This window comes from Arvicanthis niloticus, chromosome 26 (assembly GCF_011762505.2).
Source record: "Arvicanthis niloticus isolate mArvNil1 chromosome 26, mArvNil1.pat.X, whole genome shotgun sequence".
Taxonomy (NCBI): domain Eukaryota; kingdom Metazoa; phylum Chordata; class Mammalia; order Rodentia; family Muridae; genus Arvicanthis; species Arvicanthis niloticus.
Window position 1 is genome coordinate 36,423,667 of NC_133434.1, and position 19,657 is coordinate 36,443,323.

Sequence of the window (19,657 nt, forward strand, 5' to 3'; positions counted from 1 at the left end):
TACCTATGAAACCCGGGGTTTTGTTATAGTAAACAGATTACTCTACCAAATGCACTACCCCACACACACAACAGCCCAAGGATCTGGGTTTTTTTTTTTTTTTTTTTTTTTTTTTTTTTTTTTTTTTGGTTTTTCGAGACAGGGTTTCTCTGTGTAGCCCTGGCTGTCCTGGAACTCACTCTGTAGACCAGGCTAGCCTCGAACTCAGAAATCCGCCTGCCTCTGCCTCCCAAGTGCTGGGATTAAAGGCGTGCGCCACCACCGCCCAGCTAAGGATCTGGTTTTTTAAATGACAGAAAGGAATCAGACATTTAAGCACTAGGGTGAGTGGAGAGTGTCCCAGGCTGGGGGCACGTCTTACATAGAGGATTGGAGTCATAAACCAGCTAGTTCAATTTGGGGAGCTTTACTGATTCAACCTAGGGAGAGGGAGGGGCTGCAGACTGTGGTGAGTCCTCTGTGGCCCCATGAGAGGCTGGGGCTTGCGAGTTAGCCAGTGAATGGCTTTCCTGGGGGATGTCTACACTTTAGGCAGCTTCACTTTAGGGTCACTTCTGCTCAGGTCCAGCCTCGAGGGCTTGGCTTCTCTGGGAACAAGAGTCAATTGTATAAAAACTTCAGGCGCTCAAAGAGAGATCAGACCAAAGCAGCTCTGCCTCTGCCCTTCACCCCCTTAAGAAAGCTAGTGAGCCTGACCGAGCCTCCTTTCTCCCCATCTGTAGAAAGTAAGTCTGGTTGTCAGTCTTCCCTTAGAGAATGGTCTCACAGCTTCTACTAACTAACATATGCACAAAGCTCTGTGCTGTTTGTCTAATGTGGTTTTCTAGCCCAAGAGGGAAGCTGACAGGGAACGTGGGCCCAGGCCCTGTCATGTTGCCCATTCCAGGCCTCTCAGGGGCCTCTCATCCCCTCCTGGGTCAGCCTCAGGCCCCTTCTGCGTCTCTGTTCGTTCTTCACAGCCAGGCTGCTGAAGCAGGCAGGCCTCAGACCTCAACCTTCTAAGGCACCAAGTGTGCAGTCCAGAGCCAAGGTCAAGGCCGAGCACAGAGCAAGTGCTCCCTCAAGGCGAAATAATTGTCATCGTGCCTGGGGCGTGTCAAACTCTGTTCTCCCTTTGAGAAAAGGACGAAGGGGCAAAGGGTCACTGTAAAGGCTTCCAACGCGTAAGAAAGACTATGGATGTAGAGCGGTGTTCTCAGCCTTCCTAATTCTGTCACCCTTTAACACAGTTCCTCATGTGGTGACCCCCAACCATAATATCATTTTCGTGGCTACTTCATAACTGTAATCTTGCTACTGTTATGAATCATAATGTAAATAAATACCTGTGTTTTCCAATGGTCTTAGGTGACCCTGTGAAAAGGTCATTCGAACCCCACATGGGATGTCGACCCACAGGCTGAGAACCACTGATTGAGACCATCTGTGAGGTCCACAGTGAATGGACTCCTTTGGAAGGTTTTAGTTTTCTCCCATACAAATTTATGAGCGAATGCGTTCCCATTGAAGTGTTAGGGAAAGTGTATGTTGGGCCGTTGACAAGTATGTACATGGTGGGGGTGGAATATAGTGTGTGTGGTGTGTGTATGTTGTGGGATTATGTGTGTGTGTTTATGTGTGTGTTGTCTGGGTATGTTTGTGTGTGTCTGTGAGTGTGTGTGTATTGTGTGGGTATGTTTGTGTGTGTATGACTGTGTTGTGTGTGTGTTGTGTGGGTACGTTTATGTGTGTGTTGTATGGGTATGTTTGTGTGTGTGTGAGTGTGTGTGTATGTGTTGTGTGGGTATGTTTGTGTGTGTATGTGTTGTGTGTGTTTATATGTGTGTGTGTGTGTTGTGTGGGTATGTGTGTGTGTGTTGTATGGGTATGTTTGTGTGTGTGTGTTGTGTGGGTATGTTTGTGTGTGGGTATGTGTGTATGTGTGTTGTGTGGGTATGTTTGTGTGTGTGTGTTGTGTGGGTATGTGTGTGTTTATGTGTACATGTGAGTGTATTGTGCCTGTGTGTGTGTTGTGTGGGTATGTTTGTGTGTGTGTATGTGTGTATGTGTGTTGTGTGGGTATGTTTGTGTGTGGGTATGTTTGTGTGTGGGTATGTGTGTTGTGTGGGTATGTTTGTGTGTGTATGTGTGTGTGTATTGTGCCTGTGTGTGTTGTATGGATATGTTTGTGTGTGTGTGTGTGAATGTGTACATGTGTTGTGTGGGTATGTTTGTGTGTGTGTGTGGTGTGTGCTCATGTGTACATTTCTTGACATGCCAAAAGCTGCATTTTGTTTGTCACCCATTGATGGGAAATCGAAAGCAAAACTGTTAAAAATAAACATTTACAATAAATATGCTATTTAAACAGAACTAACAAAAACAAAACCCTGACAGTAAACAAAATTTTAAAAACAAACACTAATCACTGTTCACGGTGGCCAGGCCAGTCTCAGCTCTTCACAAACACCCACTCTTGTAAGCATGTGCCTTCCTAGCCACCCTGGGCACAAGGCCCTACTCTTCTCCCTCTGAGGAGATTGGAAACTGAGGCTCAGGATCTCGAGTGACTTGCTGAAGGTCTCCTGGCTGGAGGCAGAGCTTGTCCTGGAGCCCCAGGGGCTGAATCAGAGGCCTGCATATTTAGCAGCAACAGTGGCAAGTGGAGTCCAGACATGGGGCTGCAGCAAAGGGAGAGAGGGGGAAACAGCAGCTGTGGGGCCCCGTGATGTGGCCGTGAATCCTCTGCTGCTCCCGAGATGTGTAACGTTGCACACCTTGCTTCACCTGTCTAAGACTGTCTAACACTGGCTCCACAGTGTTGTCCTCTGACCTCCACACGTCCTCCATGGAAAGCAGAGCATGCGCGCACACACATAGTGATGATTAAGAATAAAGTGGAGGCCGGCCAGTGGTGGCGCACGCCTTTAATCCCAGCACTTGGGAGGCAGAGGCAGGCGGATTTCTGAGTTCGAGGCCAGCCTGGTCTACAGAGTGAGTTCCAGGACAGCCAGGGCTACACAGAGAAACCCTGTCTTGAAAAAATCCTCCCCCCCCCAAAAAAAAAGAATAAAGTGATGGCTCCTGAGAAATGACACCTGAGACTGACCTTTGGTTTTCACAAATAAAACGTGTATGAGTGCATGCCTGCCTTCACAAGTGCACATACACACACTTGTACACACACATGCATGCAGGCATATGCACACACACTCACTACCACACATATATACATGTATGCATGTACATGCAAATGCAGATACCACATACATTCACATACATGCTTATGCATGCACACACCCACACAGTAAGTTTTGCTACATATATTTTACTAAAAGTAAAACCCGAACAGTTGACCTGCCTTCCTCGCTGGTCCAAGGCCCTGCTTAGGTTGGTGCTGGTCTCACCTGTAGGTGCTCCAGGTTTGGCCTCCATTTGCCACTGCCCTGCTATGTGGTCTCCATGAGCACTTCACCCTCTCTGGTTCTCAGTTCTGTCATGGGAATAGAACTGGAGGGATTCTGGGGACCTTCTCAGCACTGGCATGCCCCAACCTGCATTCTAGAGTCCCATCTCCTCGGACTTCTAAAAAGATAGAAGGCTGCAGGTTCTGACTCTCTAAGCCGGGGGCAGGGTGAGTAGCCTTAGTAACTATAGGGAAAGCCAGCTGGGGGTTGTCACACCATCCTAGTAAACAGACCCCTCTGGAAGCTGCATGTTCCCGTAAGAGTTTATAAAATACACCCACACCCATGCTCTCTGTGACCCTTTCATTCTATAAACATCCCAGATCTGTCCCCTGTGCCCAGGACTGGGCTAGCCCTGAACTATGGGGGAAGGGAGATGCCTAGAGTCAATGGTCAGAGCATTGGATAGGGTAGGCTGGAGACATGAAGGCAGGGCCTGAGGAGAGGCAGGCCATGCCAGGTTCTCTCTCCCCTCCCCAAGTCACTGTAAAGGCTGACCTCCATCCTCAGGGAAGGGAGTCAGCCCTGAATCATGGAGGAGGCACGCTGCCACTGTTGGTGGAGAATGGACTGGAGGAGAAACAGGCTTGGGTGTCCATGACTTAGGCACAACGGGTCACAGGTGACTGGCTGGAGTCTCCAGAAAGAGACAGGTCCGGCTTCAAGTTCAGCCCCCTTGGGTCAGCCCCAGGTCCCATGGTAATGCCACTGAACCCTCAATGTGTGCTGGTTCTGAGTGCCACTACATGTCCCCTCACAGTTCCCTGTACTAGCCAAGTCCACCTTTACATCCGAGGCAGCCGAAGCAGAGATCAAGTCACTTGCTCCAAGGCCAGCCACAGCCAGAGGCACCTAGAGTTTTTACACCTGCCGTGTGTAGGGCAGAAGATGGTAGGGTGGAAGAGGGTTGGCTGGGGAACTAAGAGGTCTGTAGCACTAACAACTTCCTAGAGATGAATGAAGTATGCCTATGCTGTGTGACCTCAGGCCACTCATACTCCCTCTCTGAACCTCACACTGACTCGCTGAAGACAAGAACACAAATATTCACACTGGCCACTACTCCCCATACTCCTAGTTTGCTTTTCTCATTCCTAGATCAATGGTCTAACCTTAGCTCTCACATATACCCAAAGACAGAGGCAGAGGAAGAGCCAGAGATGAGGGCAGTGTGTCCTTCTTCAAAAACCTGGTCCATTTCAGGTGCCGGGGCATAGGCTGCCTGAGCTTCTGTTTGAGACAGTACCTCTCACCTCTCTCATTTCCTAGGGCCAGCAGGGTCCAGGCTCCCAGAGCTCCGCTCCGAGGACTTGGGCTTTGTTTAGAAGTGTGTCCTTGGAGCATGAGTCACCAGATCCTGGGTGGTCTGGGGGATAAGCAGGATGTCACTGCTGGGTACTGGGCTGGAGGGAGCCGCTCCCCAAGATGGCCAACTTAGCAACTCAACCGGCTCCAGGATCCTCACCTGTGACCTGAGGGGCTGGAGCAGAACCCAGACCCTCAGGAAGAAAGGCAGCCAAAGAGCAGTGAGATAGCTCAGCTGGTTGATGACACAGTGGTCAGTCTCAGGACCTGGAACCTGAATGGCCAAAGGAGAGTCCTGGGCCTCCTCCCACATATAAATACACAAGATAGATAGATAGACAGACAGATCGAATTTGAAAGGAAAATGGCAGCCATAGGGCCTCCTTAATATATAAAGCCGCTGAGGACCGTCATAGTGCGAGTCTCAGCTTCCTCAGCCATTGCATGGAGGTGTCAGTATGCCTTTTGTTCCCTGAGGATAGAGAACAGTGACAACATGTCCATTCCCATGAAGAATAACCAACTCCTACTTTCTCTGAAAGCCCAGACGGGCTGGGCTGAGCCCTGTCCCCTCCTGCATCTGGGTCCCTACCAATGATCTTTAAGAAAGCCCAGATCAGGGCCAACAAGATGGCTCAGTGGGTAAAGGCACTTGCTGCCAAGGCTGATGAGGACTGGCTCGCTGGGATCCATATGACAGAAGCAGAGAAGCCTCCTCCTGGAAGTTGATCTGTGACCTCTACATGGATGCCAAGGTACACACAGAGAGGCAGACACACACAGAGATAAATACGTACATTGAAAAAAAGAAAGTTGGCCGGGCGGTGGTGGTGCACGCCTTTAATCCCAGCACTTGGGAGGCAGAGTGAGTTCCAGGACAGCCAGGGCTACACAGAGAAACCCTGTCTCGAAAAACCAAAAAAAAAAAAAAAAAAAAAAAAAAAAAGTCTGGTCCTGATTACCTCATGGGTCCATTTAGAACCCAGCTGCCTTCCCACTACCCATGGAGTCTCAGCCTGGTACTTTATGTCAGTGTCTCAGGCTCCCTCTCCAGGTTTGCTGTCTTAGTTACCCTGGCTATGAGCTGGCAGCCTCTCTCCAGAGTACAAGCCTATGAAAATGCCCCGTCCCTGCTTCCTGATCTCATGCACCCCAAATTCTTGGCTCCACCTCTCACTGCTATCTTGTCATTTGTCCCATTAATAGAGAGAGACAGAGCTGAAAAGATTGTCCAATTTTACCTTGGCACCCCCACAGAACTCATTTCTGAATTCACCAATGGTCTACACTAAGCATTGGATCAGGGCAGCACATGAGGGAGAGGCTGGAGTATCTAAGACAGGGCCTCAGCGGAGAGGTCCTGGAAGAATCGACTGTGGTCAGCTCAGGGACACCAGTGACCTTTGGCATGGGGACAGGATTACAAGAGGCAAGGACAAGATTACAAGAGGTAGAGACAGTCCGTGGGCAAGTAACACTGGGAAACAAAAGTTATCTATCACGCCTGTCACCTGCCCGGTGCCACCTGTACCCTCTGGTAGCCACCACACATACGGGTAGAAAGGGCATATGTGACCAGTAGAAGGTGTAAGAGTAGAAGGTGTAAGATTGTGGAAGTCGCCTTTGGTCAGTCCCAGGAATGCTCTGGGAAAGCCTTGTCATGAGAATTCCGAGGGGCGGACCCTTTGTTGAGGAACTGGCCCTGTGAGTGGACACGGAACAGATCCCTTCAGTCCACAATAGTGGGCTGTGAGAGACAGTAGTGACTTAAAGCCGCCACGGTGGGTAAAGTTACAGAGGTCTCAGAGCCCTTCTGTGAGGATATCTTCCAGGAAAACTGCTTTCCTGTAACTCTGGCCTTAAAGTGTGATGGACCAGTGAGTCACCAGCTCTGCCATGAGCTAGCCATTCACCCACCCATCTAGAAGGGCAACATGCCCCATTTTTGAATCAGAAATAACATTCCCTGCCTTTCATATACCTTTAACACAGCTTGTGTGGCAGATTCTGAGGGTGGTGGTGGTGTGTGTGCGTGTGCGTGTGCATGTATGTGTACGCATTTGTATCCTATTAAGGTCCTAAAAGCAGCCTCACTCCTGGGTTTGAGATTGGGAAGTAGGCCTCTTTCTTCTTCAGACTGTGGGGAGAGATGGTAGATTTTCTAACATGCTCAGAGCTCTGAGATGGGAGGCAGGGACCAGAGCTTCTCCCATCAGACTGGGGACATGGCAGAGCCTCTCCCATCAGACTGGAACATGGCAGGAACCTCCCTAATCCAATAGGCATGCACTTCCTCACCCCTCCCCCATCCAGTGGACACACCCTAGCTATGGGCAAGGAAGAAACCCTTGCCTGGTTCTTATGTATAAACACACACACACACACACACACACACACACACACACAAGCACACACACCCCTTTCCTTTGTTTTGTAGCCCAGAACTCTTACATAGCTGAGGATAGCCCTGAACTACTGATCCTCCAGTCCCCGCTTTCCAACAAGTACTGGGACTACAGGCATATGCCACCGTGCCCTGTCAGCTCCATCTTCTGTTGACTTGCTCTGCTTCAAACTCAGTAAGTACTGAAACCATGTTCCTAATGGCCCCAAAGCCCACTGAAGTCCTGAATGTTCTTTGTAAGAAAGACAGCTTAAAAAAAAAAAAAAAAACCCTATGATGCAAACATTTTATTATCAAGAGTGACTGGTATTAGTTTTTTTGTTTTTTGGTTTTTTTTGTTTTTGTTTTTTTTTTGGTCTGGGCATTAATATTTTTTTTAAAAAACCATACACCAAACCCAGGCTTTCCACCTAGTTCTGCTGTATAATTCTCTTTAAAAAAGGAAAGAGGGAAAGAAAGAAAAAATATATCTGTATTGAAAGAATTACAAGCCAAAGTGCGTCTTTCTTGTTTCTCCATATACACACATTGCACCATATATAAATAATTACGTTGTAAAAATGACTCCATAATTACAAGTATAATATATATTTCCATATAATATATAAAACTTTATATTAAATCTAGGTAGATGATATCTGGGGGGAAGGCGAGGTTGTCCCTGGGGTGGCGACTCTGGGCGCTGGACCCCAGAGGTTGGGGGATGCTGCGGCATGGTGGCAGCCGCTTTGCTATCTGTGGTTGTTGAGGAGGATCTCCAGCCAACAGGGGCAGGAGGTGATGAACTGTCGCGAGTAGCAGGGTCCCCAGCCCTTGGCGAAGCTGATGCGCACGCTGTGCGGGTCATAGGGGCCATGAGCGGCGTCTGCGTGTTGCAGCAGCCCTGAGCGTTCAAAGTCGAACACCTTGATGGAGTAGCCTGGTGGCACCTTGCGCACGACCAGGGCGCGGCCTCCAGGCACATCCAGCGTCGGGGAGTTGACGAAGATGGGGTGCTCGCCCCGGTTGTAGGCCCACACGCCATCCGGCTCCTTGCTGAGCAGAATGCCAAAACCGATCTTGCTGCGTGTGCGCCGCACCGACTCACTGCGCTGCTCCAGGTTGAGCTGGCCCAGGCAGAAGCCGCTGCCCTGAGGTAGGTCGTAGAAGATGCTGACAGCCTGGTCGTACACCGCATAGAGGCGGCCCACGCGTGTCCGGTGCTCCCAGTACGCCACGCTGCACCAGTGGCTCGGCTTGGTGGCATCCGGAGACATGCTGGCATCTGCAACGCAAGCATAGGAAATGGCAAGGTTATTGCAGGTTTTCCAAGACCAATCAGTATGTGGGCACCCACTGTATGACAGGCTGCCAATAATTTAGCACACAGTGGGAATTTATATTTCTCTCTCAAAAAAGTTACATTTTTAACGTGTGTGCAGGCGCGCGGGAGCGCGTGCGTGCATGTGCGTGTGTGAGCGCGCACGCTGAAAAAAAAAATCAAACCTCTTCAAGCTTGGCAACAAGCGTCTTTACTGTCTCATACTGCCGCACATAGGATGATGAATCTACAGTATGCAAACCAGAGTGCCTACTGTGTGCTAGACCCTGGGATACACAGATAGGAACCTCATTCAGGCCCCTGCCCACTATAATTTTACATCTAGGAGAGAGAAACACCAACAAACACAAAAAGAAGCTACAATCTACCAAGCAAGTGTGGCAATCTTCTAAGACCCTGTCTGTGAGGCCATCATGACCTGCCCAGAGTGCACAGAAGCCAAACCAGAATGTGATTTGGACCCCTCAGTCCAGGACTTTATCCCTACAGACCTCCTCAAGGGGCCTCCAGCATAGGTTAGGAGTGAGGTCGGGATCTCTTACAGTAAGATGTGGTTTCACACTCTGCTGGCCTTTGGTAAATAAGGCCCTATCTCCCAGGTACTCAGGAGGCAGAAGGTGCAGGATGTTTCAAACCAGCCTGGCAAGCATCCCCCAACAAGAACACTGATGGTATTCCCTTGCTCCTTACCAAGCAGACAACCTGAGGCCCACCACCACCCCTGAGCACCGTTACTTGTGGCTGCTAAGTGCTATTTTTTAAAAAGTGGGCTTTGTTCTTCAAAGGACGTGGATGTCCAGTCCTGAGGTTTGGGCTGCTCCACTCCGGGCCTCAGTTTTCCTGGTGTATGGCAACGCAGTGGCCTGCGTTTTGTCCGGGTGACCGTGAAACACTGCCCCACTCCACTTGGGGGGACTTTCACAAGTGTGGGGACCTGATACAGACAAGTATACTTCCAAGTCAGACCCGGAATCCTCGCTGTTGAGCGTAGCCTACTTTTCAGATGCTGAATCCTGTCTTTGCTTTGGGTCCCCACCTCACCCTCTGAAGTGACATGATCTGCCATGCCCGCTTCTGGCTGGGATCTTCTGAACACAGAACCAAGGTTCATCCAGCTCTTCCCAGGGGACTTGACCAAACCAACCTAACCTCCAGTGAGCAATCATTTCTGGGGCCATGAGGCCAGCTCTGCAGTCTCCACTTAGTCTTCAGAGGGCCCTGGACCCTCTTCTCACACAGAGTCAGGAATCTGCCCAAGGTAGCAGCTTTCTGTAGGCTGCTACCTTAGACCCTACGAACAGGCCCATTTGTCACTCAGGAGCCAGCAACAGGTTCCTCAGTCTGCTGAAGACAGTCAGGTCTTCACACCAGCCGAAAGCTAGCTAAAGGTGAGGAAATCCTGGCTCTCCCCAACTAAGTGCCGTTGGCTAGTGGACACAGATAGCTCAAGCCCACAGCAGGAGACCAGGACCAGTGAGGTCCTGACCTCCATCCTGACAAGCCACTGTTCCTCCCAATACCCATCCATATGGCACAGGCCCGGGAAACTTGAGGGCCAGAAAAACAAGGCCATGCCCACTGGCCATGAACTTCTGGTACTCTCACAGCCAGCAAGACTTCCTCTAGTGTGCCAGGCCAAGTGAGGTCAAGAAGCTGTGTATACCCTGAGTATGGTGGGTGCAGAGCCAAGGTGGTTACCAGGGATCTCTGGGTACCTCCTATGAGCTAGGCACTGCCTTCATGGGTGAGGGAACTGAATCCCTGGTTACACACCCCAGAATTCTGGAGCCAGCTTCACTGAGGGCAAACCTGTGTGTGTGTGGTGCCAGGGATGAAATGCTTTTCCATCCTGCTGAGCTACACCCAGGTCCCAAGCCAGCCACACTAGAGGGCGCTCTGCTCCATCCTCAGGCCAGTGGTTCTCAACAATCCTAATGCTGCAACCCTTTAATACAGTTCCTCGCCCTGTGGTGATGACCCTGGACCATAAATTTTCGTTGCTACTTCATAACTGTAATTTTGCTACTGTTATGAATCCTAAGTAAATATTTTTGGAGATAAGAGGTTTACCAAAAGGCAGAATGTCAGGCAGGCTTCTCCTTAAAACTGCTCACTGGACCAATCACTTCCCTTCTCTGAGCCTCAGTTTCCCTATCTGTAATAGCATCTGCTGTAAGGGCCTATGAGTCCTGTGGGTGTTTACTTCATTCTCTCACTGAGGGATGGGTCTACTAGTTACAAAGTAGCCTTGTGTCCAGGTCAAAATAGCAGCTTCAAGACAGGGAGCGCCTAGCAGCCATAGGCAGGTAGGGGACACTTTCTTCTTGCCAACATTTAGAAGGCTTTGCAACTAGAAGTCCAGTGGGACTTGCTCAGCTATCTTTCTCTCAGCTACCTGTCTGATCCACAGCCTGGTCACATTGGATGTCCAGGCTTGACCCATCTCCACCCTCTATGGCAATGAAGCTGACTGGCTTTCAAATTCCGGAACGGAAGCAGCCTGCTGCCCTGTATGGCCTCCTTTGAGGCCCTTCCTTGGCTGCTTTACTGCCAATCCTCTCTGGACCTGGATCACAAGCCTGCTGTGGGTCAGTGGCTCTGGGGATGGTCTACTCCCCACAAGGATATGAACACAAGGGTCTCAGCCCTCTGAGTCCTCCCCCAAAGCTGCAAACATCCTTAGGGTTCTGTGAACATACTATAGCAGGGAAAGAAAATAAATAAAACACATCTTAAGCGTCCATGGATCTTACACATAGGAAGCCTGCTCCGGAGGTGGGCTCTGGTCTGAGAACAGTGGAGGGGTGGTGGGCAAGGGCTTAAAGACCCTGAGAGTGATCCCCCCAGCTTTAGAGCTCCCCAGGATCACCTCATCTGGTAGGGACACCAAGGGCTCCCTAGAGAAGGTATGTTTCCCCCTCCCCTTCTCCCCTCCGGGGTGTGTGTGTGTGTGTGTGTGTGTGTGTTAGGGAGAGGTTGAACCCAGGCCTTGAGGATTGCTAGGAAGGAGCTCTACCACTGAGCTACACCCCAAGCCCAAGCCACATTTTTAAATGGGAATGGGGCGGATAGCCATGGCACTGGTCGGTCTGCTTCATTTTGTCCTATGGGTATTCATTTTCAAACATTTTTTCCTGTGACGAACTAAAGAATCCTTTGTTCTAGAGAGGGCCTGTGGGTTCCACAAATGCAGCTCCTTATCTCTGGAAGGTGGCACCGGGGTTATAATGACTTGCCGGAGGACACCCATCAGAAGAGGCAAAGTTGGGACCAGGCCTTAAAATCCTTGAATGAGCCAAACACATGGCCACAGCCACTTGACTGGCAAGCTTCTCCATGTACCCAAGCCTCGATTCTCCTCCTCTGTAAGAGACTTATCAATCATTAAGGGCTCTGTTCACAGGGGGCCACTGTGGACTCTCTAGAAACTCAAACAGTAAATCAAGCACGTGCAGAAAGACAGCCATCTTGCTCACTGGCTCCAAGCTTGTTGGGCCAACCCAGGCAAGGGGACTCGAGCTCCGAGGGGCTTCAAGAGGACCGTGGGTGGAAGGGGCCTCTTCGCTCTCTATCAAGCACCTTGGTTAGTTGGTTAGTTCCTGGTCAGGCACCTATGGTGACCGTCTAGAATGAGCCCGGCTGTGGGTCCATGCTCTAAGAACTCAACTGTGTGGAGGCATGTCTGCTGTAAGCTGGTGTGCCCCAGTGGTGCAGAGCAGACAGGCTGTACCCATGAGCCCACATGGCCCTGGCCACATCAGGGATAGTGTCTTATAGAAAGAGCCTTTTCTCTTTGGGGTTCCAAAGCTCTGGGCCTGTCATCTTCCACAGTCACCGGCCTAATTAGGAACCATCTCTTTAATTGCAAATAAATACCAGGGGAGTCAGACCAGAGCAACATCAAAGGTGACCGAGGTCTGACCGAAACTCATGCTCACCCCCCCCCCCCCGTTCCTCCCCTGCCCCCCCAGTCCCTGGCCTGCTCAGGGCCTGGCCTAGTTCCCAGTCAGCCATGGGTCCCGCTGGGAGGGGTGGGTGGGAGGAGAAACGCTGGGAGCCCTGCCTTCTAGCCAGGATCAGTTAACTGCCTCCTTTCTCAGCCTCAGTTCTCCTGTCCTCCCGTCTGAGTACCGAGGAAATATCTTTAATGTGCAGCTCTGAATTTCTATTCTCAGCAAGTTCTAGTCAGTCCCTTGCTGGGGGAGTCCTGCTCAGCTGTGCTCCAACAGGGGGATGGTGTAGCCCTCTGAGAGACACCGGTTAGCAATGAAAGGAACCAACCAACTCCACAAACACCCAGTAGAATGGACCACCCTTAAGTGCACCTGCTTGGTGAAGGAAGTCACACACAGAGAACCCACTGAAGGCCAGAGGCAGGAAGGTCTCAGCAGGCAGATCAGCTGATAGGACGGGCAATAGCAAAGTTGGGCTGTAACTCCCAGTGAGGAGTACTGGTCTACATGTTCAAGGCCCCAGGTTCCATCCTCTAACACTGCAATAAATAAATACAAAGAAAAATAAAGGAGAAAGGAGGAAGAGGAAGGGGCAGGAGGAGGGGGAGGAGAAATCGGGGTAGTAGACAACCTGGGGAATGGGTGAGCAGGAAGGGGCTGAGGAAACTTCCAAGACTGGAAACGATGGGAACTGGGGTATACAAACACAGTGAAGCACCGCCACAGCCTAAACACTAGGCTAAGCATGGTCTTGCCGTAGTTATGATACCCACGGTGGTCTCAGAAGGTCCACAGGTGACCCAGGGGACAGCCCTCCACCTCCCTTGTCTCCCAGAGGCACCCACATTCCTGCCACCAGAGGGTGGTGGCAGCCTTCTCAGAGCACCAGGCAACAACCCCAACAAAGGCCCAGCCACAGGCTGCCATCTTCCACCAGACTTCTGTGCCCAGGCGGGGTGCCTAGGGACCAATATGTAATTTTGTGTGTGTGGGAAGGGGGTGCTGGACCTCAGGGGGACTGGCTGGAGTCCTGAGGAGGTGGGGAGGGTTGAAATCCCAAGGAATGTCTTTAACTTCTTCGAATCAGCAATTTTCTGTGAAAACAAAGGGCAGGAGCGTGGTTGTGGGCTCTCGCACGGGGCCCAGCTAAAGCAGGACTGCGGTGAAATGTCTTTTCCTGCCCTGTCTCTGCCTTTTGACCACAATGCCCGGGGTGGGCCATCCCAAGAAGGAACTGAAACAAGTCCCAGTTAGATGGAAAGGCAGAGCACTCTCGGGAGGCCTGTGGGGTGGTCCATGCCCACATAGCCCTAATATTTTCTGAGCTTGACATCTACTTAGCTTATACCACCTTCTTTGCCACCAATTAAAAACAAACAATAAAGACTGCTCACCAGTGAGCTTCAGACAAGAACCGAATTCAATCCCTGTGGAGTGCTGAGAAGAGAGACCGGCTCTCTAAAATCCAGAAAGGTGAAGCAACCAGCTCAGGGTCACACAGCAAGTTGGTGGCAGAACTGGAAATAAACCTAGGGCTTCCTCTCAGCCCTCCCACCCTCCTGGAAAACTACTTTCTTCTGTCCCATGTCATGCCTGTGGCTTCAAGTTCCCTTCATCCAACCGGCGGCTTTTCATCTGTGGCTCCGGGGCCTGGGAGCCATTACGAAGGACCTGTGTCTGGTTAACCTAACACCCCTTTTAAAGCCTTGTTTACCCATTAGATAAGCAGTTTTTGTTATCAAACTTAGGGGAAGAAACGAGTTTCCAATGAACCCTCCTTTGTCCTTTGGAGCTGAAGAATTGGCTTCAGGTTTTGCGGCCAGTCCAGCAAGCAGCATTCATTAATGGTCTGCTTTCCTCACAGGGGAGGGAGGGCCTGTCCTTGTCCCTGGCTGCTGCAGGAAAGCAGGGGAAGAATGTGCACAGGGCCACGTTAATGGTCAGCAGCTTAGAACCAGCCGAGCCTCTGCTGAACGAGGTCCAGAAGCTGGCCCAGCTGACAGGAGTTTCCTCCCCCCAGCTCCCACCCACCTCCCCAACCCCCCACCTCAGAGCCAGCACCTCGGGCTCCCAGAGGAAGCCTGGCTTCCAAGAGGAAGTTCCTAATCGCTCATTACATCACAAGCGATCTGGCCACCGCTGCTGACTGCCTGCACAGGGCCCACCGCAGGGGCTCTTTCAACTGTGGGTCTCCAGAGTGGAGACCCTGCTGTCCTCCCTCCCCAGGTGGCTACTTGGTTGCTCTGCTGGCAGGAGCGAGATGGGTGCAAAGAGGGAGAATGCCAGCAAGAAGAGGGGAGAGCCCAGGAACAGGAAGTCCACTGGACTGATGACTGCGGGGAGGACTCACGGTCCAAAGAGGTGAAGTGGCTTACCCAGGTCACCTTAGAAATGCTCCATGGAGTCGGGACCAGTGGTATCTGCTCAGTGGGCATGGGGTTTATGCACTGGATCAACAGCAAGGCAGCCTGTGTGCAAACCCCAGCCCTGCCACTCACCAGCAATTGTAACGATCCCCACAGAAAAGATTCTAAAGAGAGACACTTGTGACCCTCCCTTTGGCTATCAGACAATTGCCCCCCCCCCCCCCAAAGAATTGGAATGTCCCCAGGAATCTCATGCTGGGAGCGGGAAGAGGCAGAAGGCTGCTGTCAGCAAGAGGGAGAACAGAGCTTCCACACTGTTCTGACAACTTGTCAGTCCACCTTGCAGGAGGGACTGGATCCTAGGCATTGATGGAGCAATGGTGCCCAGGACTGCCCCTCGGACTGGGACTATTTAAACCTGAACCTCATGTCAGTCCCTAACGGTGGCCTTAGGGGGGCGCTGTCGCTGGACCTATTTATTTGTTCCTCTTCCCTCGGCGGCCACACGGAATAAATGGCCTTTTTCTGCTTTTCAGTACTCCATGCCTTTTTAATGGGCTTATTGAGGATGAACAGGGGAGCCCAGTTTTTATTATTATTATTATTATTATTATTATTACTATTACTATTCATAGGTAAATCAGTCAACACTGGAGAAGGCCTTTGTGAAGGCCAGGCAAAGTGAAACAGGTTAAAGACACTCTGAGGACAAACTGCTAATCCTCTCAGCTCCCCTTGTGTTTTCGGACGTTGTGTGATGTCTGTGTGTATGTGTGGGCATGCATGAGGTCAGAGGTCAACCTCAGCTGCTGTTTCCAGAAGCAATCCACCTTTATTTTATTTTATTTTATTTTATTTTATTTTATTTTATTTTATTTTATTGAGACAGGGTCTCTCCCTGAATCTGGGGCTTGTCAATTAGGATAGACTAGCTGGTCCCAGGGGTCCTGTCTCTGCCTCCCCTTCACTACAGGTGTGAGCCACACTGACCAGCTTTGATGTGGGTCTTGGGGTATAGGAATTCAGGTCCTAATACCTGGGCAGCAGGTATATTCCCAGCTGAGCCCATCTCCCCAGTCCCACCCCTCCCATTTTATGATAAAGCTGTGTCAACCTTAGAAGCTTGAGTCAGCAGGTAGGAAGTCTCAAGATTAGGATCTGATCTATCTATGTAGGCTTACAGATGCTGTGTGTGTGTGTGTGTGTGTGTGTGTGTGTGTGTGTGTGTGTGTGTCTATTCCCATGTGTGCTGCCAATCCCAGTGGCAGCGTGGATAACCTCACAGGCCCAAACTTCTAGCTCTGCCAGGGCCACGCAAAGATGGGACGCTGAAAGGGGTCCTCGGCCTGGGATGTAGCTTCAGTGGTATAGAACATCTGCATGTTGGCCACCTTCCTGGGAGGACAGAAAGACTTTGTAATGCAGCCTCTGTCGCTGCTCTGAAAACGCATGGCCTTTTCATCTCTTAGAGCACCCAAGTGGCTCTACCTGTCTAAACCACAGCAGGGAGTGTGTTGTAGGAGAACCACAACAGTGAGGTGTTCTAGCACCCCATTCTCAGGGCAGGCCCCAAGCCGGAGTCTCTTGAGCTACCCCTGAATCCTACCCCGGAGTCACCCTCTCTGCTGGGATCGACATGGTGGTCTGAGTCCTTAGAAGCATCATCCAGGAGGATGCTGGATCCCTCAGGAATCTGGTGACCAGCTTCCGAGAGGCCAAACAGAGCTGCAGAAAGGTCTTCATTGTGTCCTGGCCTTGGCTGCTCAGCCTCTGGTCTCTAGTGGAACAGGGCGGTAGCCTGGGCTGTACTAGGTAAGGGTTCCACTCGTTTATCTCAGATTTAAACAGTATTTAAACAGATTCTGAAAAGATGAACTCTTCCAGTAGTCCTGACCCAGGATAAATTTCCCCGGGTCTGTTCTGTCATTGCTCCTGCAGGGCGGTCAGGAGCCCCAGACTCAACCACAGTGGGCAGAGGGACCAGTCAGAGTGCCTACATCCATCAGACCTTATACAGACAGCATCCCAGGCTTCCCCTGCCAGAGACTACCTCCCACCCACGGAGTGTCTGCCCAGGCCCCAGCACTGAGCTTGATGGCACACTGTCAGTCACTCCAAAGAGCTACAGGGGGAATGATGGGTCATCAGAGCCAGCTCTTCTGTGACAGCAAGGGGTGTGTGTGTGTGGGGGGAGCAGATAAGGACAGAGACACAGGATGAAAACCAGCAACTTCAGTTAATAAAAAAGACAACCAAGCCCCAAGGAGCAAGCAAGTCCTCAGGCACTGAGCAGGAAAACCCCAGGTGAGGGAGGGAGGGAGAGGGAGGGAAGGGAGAAATGAAGAGAGGAAGAGAGGAAGAGAGGGAGGGAGAGAAGACAAGCAGCTGAGCACCAGGAATCCACCAGGTTTAGGGAAAGGACCAGTTCTTGTCACAAAAGACTAACCGTGGCCCCCATTCCAAGGCTTCTTGTTTTATACCAAAGTTGAAGTTGAACCTCTCTTTAATTTAGGGACAACCCAGGGTGGGGAAGCCTCAGTTTTCTACTGCTCCTGGACAGTCTGGTTAAGAATGGGAAGCTGGGGGCTCCTTCTCCAGAAAGGCAGCTGCTCTCCCATTGCAGGTGTTTGTAGGGAACTGCTGTATGCTGGATTCCCAAAACCCAGGTGTTTACTGGGCTAGGCCTGGGTTATCATCTCAGACTTTTTTTTTTGACCTTGAACCTCTGATCCTCCAGCCTCCACCTCACCAAGGGCAGGGATTGCAGTGTGCGTAGCAGGTCTAGCTTACAAAGTGCTGGAGACTGGAGACGGAACCCAGGGCCTTGTGCACGGCAGACAAGCACTCCGACATGAGCTGTATCTCTAGCCGGTATCTCAGGTTTTCAAAGTCCATGGTTACCCTCTGAACCCACGCCTCACTTCCGTAGTGAACCTGAGATCACACCAAGCTACATCTACCCTCTAGGAGTTCAGGCGGGGGCAGATGGGGCACGTGGCATTCTGCTCCAAGTTCCCACCGTTTAGGTTGGGGGGGGGAGAGACAGACAGACACACACACACAGAGATAGAGAAAAAGAGAGAAAGAGAGAGAGAGGGAGAAGGGGAGGGAGGGGGGAGAGAGGGAGAGGGACAGAGACAGAAAGACACAGTGAGACACAGACAGAGAGACAGAGAGACAGAGCTAGGGCATTTCCATGGTTTTCCTATTTTCTAAAAGCAGGCTGAGGTTGACTGACACGCTTTCTTCTACCTGAGACTTATCCACAATAACATCCTCAAAACAAAGTACCTGAAGCCCATCCTCCATCACCGTTGCAGCTGTCAGAAGCCCAGCTGCTTGGGTCTCTGCTGTCAGCTTGACGCCTGCACTCTGAACCACCCGGTGCACCCCACATCCATCCCACATCTTGAGCCATATGGCAGGAAAGGCCATAAAAACTGTAAAGATGCCAATCTGAACCAAGCCTGGAGAGCGTTGGTTTATTCCAGGGAACATCTCATCCCGAGGTGGAGTGGGGCATAGCGGTGCCGGCCTGTACCGGGGAGCTCTGATTTCTCTGGGTTGTCTCCAAGTGTAGAAGGACAGGGACATGGCTTCAGGTGGCCGCGCTGACTTCCTTACTTGCACAAAGCTCCGAGACCCAACTGGACATTATGTATGTCTTTATAAGTCAGTTGCCTCTACATTGATTGTCACTACCATTTTAAAATCCAAGATGGCTCAGTGGGTAAAGCCGACCTGAGGTGGATTCCAATCCACGTAAAAGTACATGTACTTTTCCGCCTTTACGGAGGGAGGCAACTCTATAAAGTCATAGCAGTGTCCACAACCACACACAATAAATAAACAAATCGCTCTTTCATCAAACCCTTCCCTTTCATCTCTCATGAATGCCTTCACCTACTTAGCCGGATTCTGCAAAGCTATTAACAGCCATAGAGAGCGTGTGTGCTGGGCAGGTGGAATGGGTGCGTTCCTGAGTCACCGGACGCCTGGAGGGCTCAGGCACCTGCCATGAACGCCACCCCCTGCCAAGCATGGCTGATACTGAGGAGGATTCGGTCACTCCTACAGCCTTGTCCTCAGTCACCTCAACTCCCTACTAAGCATCCTCTGTCCATACAACCCACCTAATTTATTTTTTTTTTAAAAACTTAGTACATTTACTTACTTGTGCACAAGCACATATGTATAGGCGTGTGTGTGTGCCAAGCCCCCCCCCCATATGTGGTCAGAGGAAAACATGCAGAAATTGGTTCTCTTCTTCCGCCATGTGGGTCCGTGAGATTAAACTCTCGGCTTTTTGTTTGTCAGGCTTGGTGGGAGGCACCCCTATCTGCCAAGCCATCTTACTGGTTCCAACCGACCTAACAACACCCAGTACAATCTCAGAAGGCGGGTAGGTATCAATGTGTCGGGTACATATATGTAGAAGAGAAACAGAGGCTCAGGGGAATGTTTCACCCCCCCCCCCCAAGCCACAGCCACCATGGCTCCAGCTGGAGGAAAGCGCAGTCCCTCTCTCTGAGTTCGCCCATGGGTGCAACTTGTACCCCCTCCACAAGACTGGTGCCTGCCAAACCACCAGCAGCCCTTCCTCCTCCCTCCCACGGGCACTAGTGGCCTGCAGGCTGCTGGCGTCTGCATTCCTAGAGCCTAGGCCCCAGTCAGCCACTGAGGAGGCTCCCAAGCAATCCAGGCCATAAATCACAGCCATTGTGTATTACCCTCTTAGCCACAGGCAAACCCGACTTTCTCCTCCCCACTCTGCTGTTAACTACCCCTTGGGTTCACTGTGTTTCCCACCCTGCCTGGTGGAGGCTGCATTCCTGGTCACCTAGACATTTCCTCCTTGGTAG

General features: G+C 51.1%; 1 protein-coding gene across 1 annotated transcript in view; it reads right to left on the bottom strand.

The window, feature by feature from the left end:
- Positions 1 to 7,609: 7,609 nt before the first annotated feature.
- The window catches only part of Smad6 (SMAD family member 6), a 63,852-nt gene continuing 51,804 nt past the window's right edge, over positions 7,610 to 19,657 (bottom strand). The window contains exon 4 of the mRNA XM_076925745.1: positions 7,610 to 8,419. Within this exon, the coding sequence (XP_076781860.1) occupies positions 7,887 to 8,419 (533 nt within the window). The 3' untranslated portion in view covers positions 7,610 to 7,886. The remainder of the gene's footprint in view (positions 8,420 to 19,657) is intronic.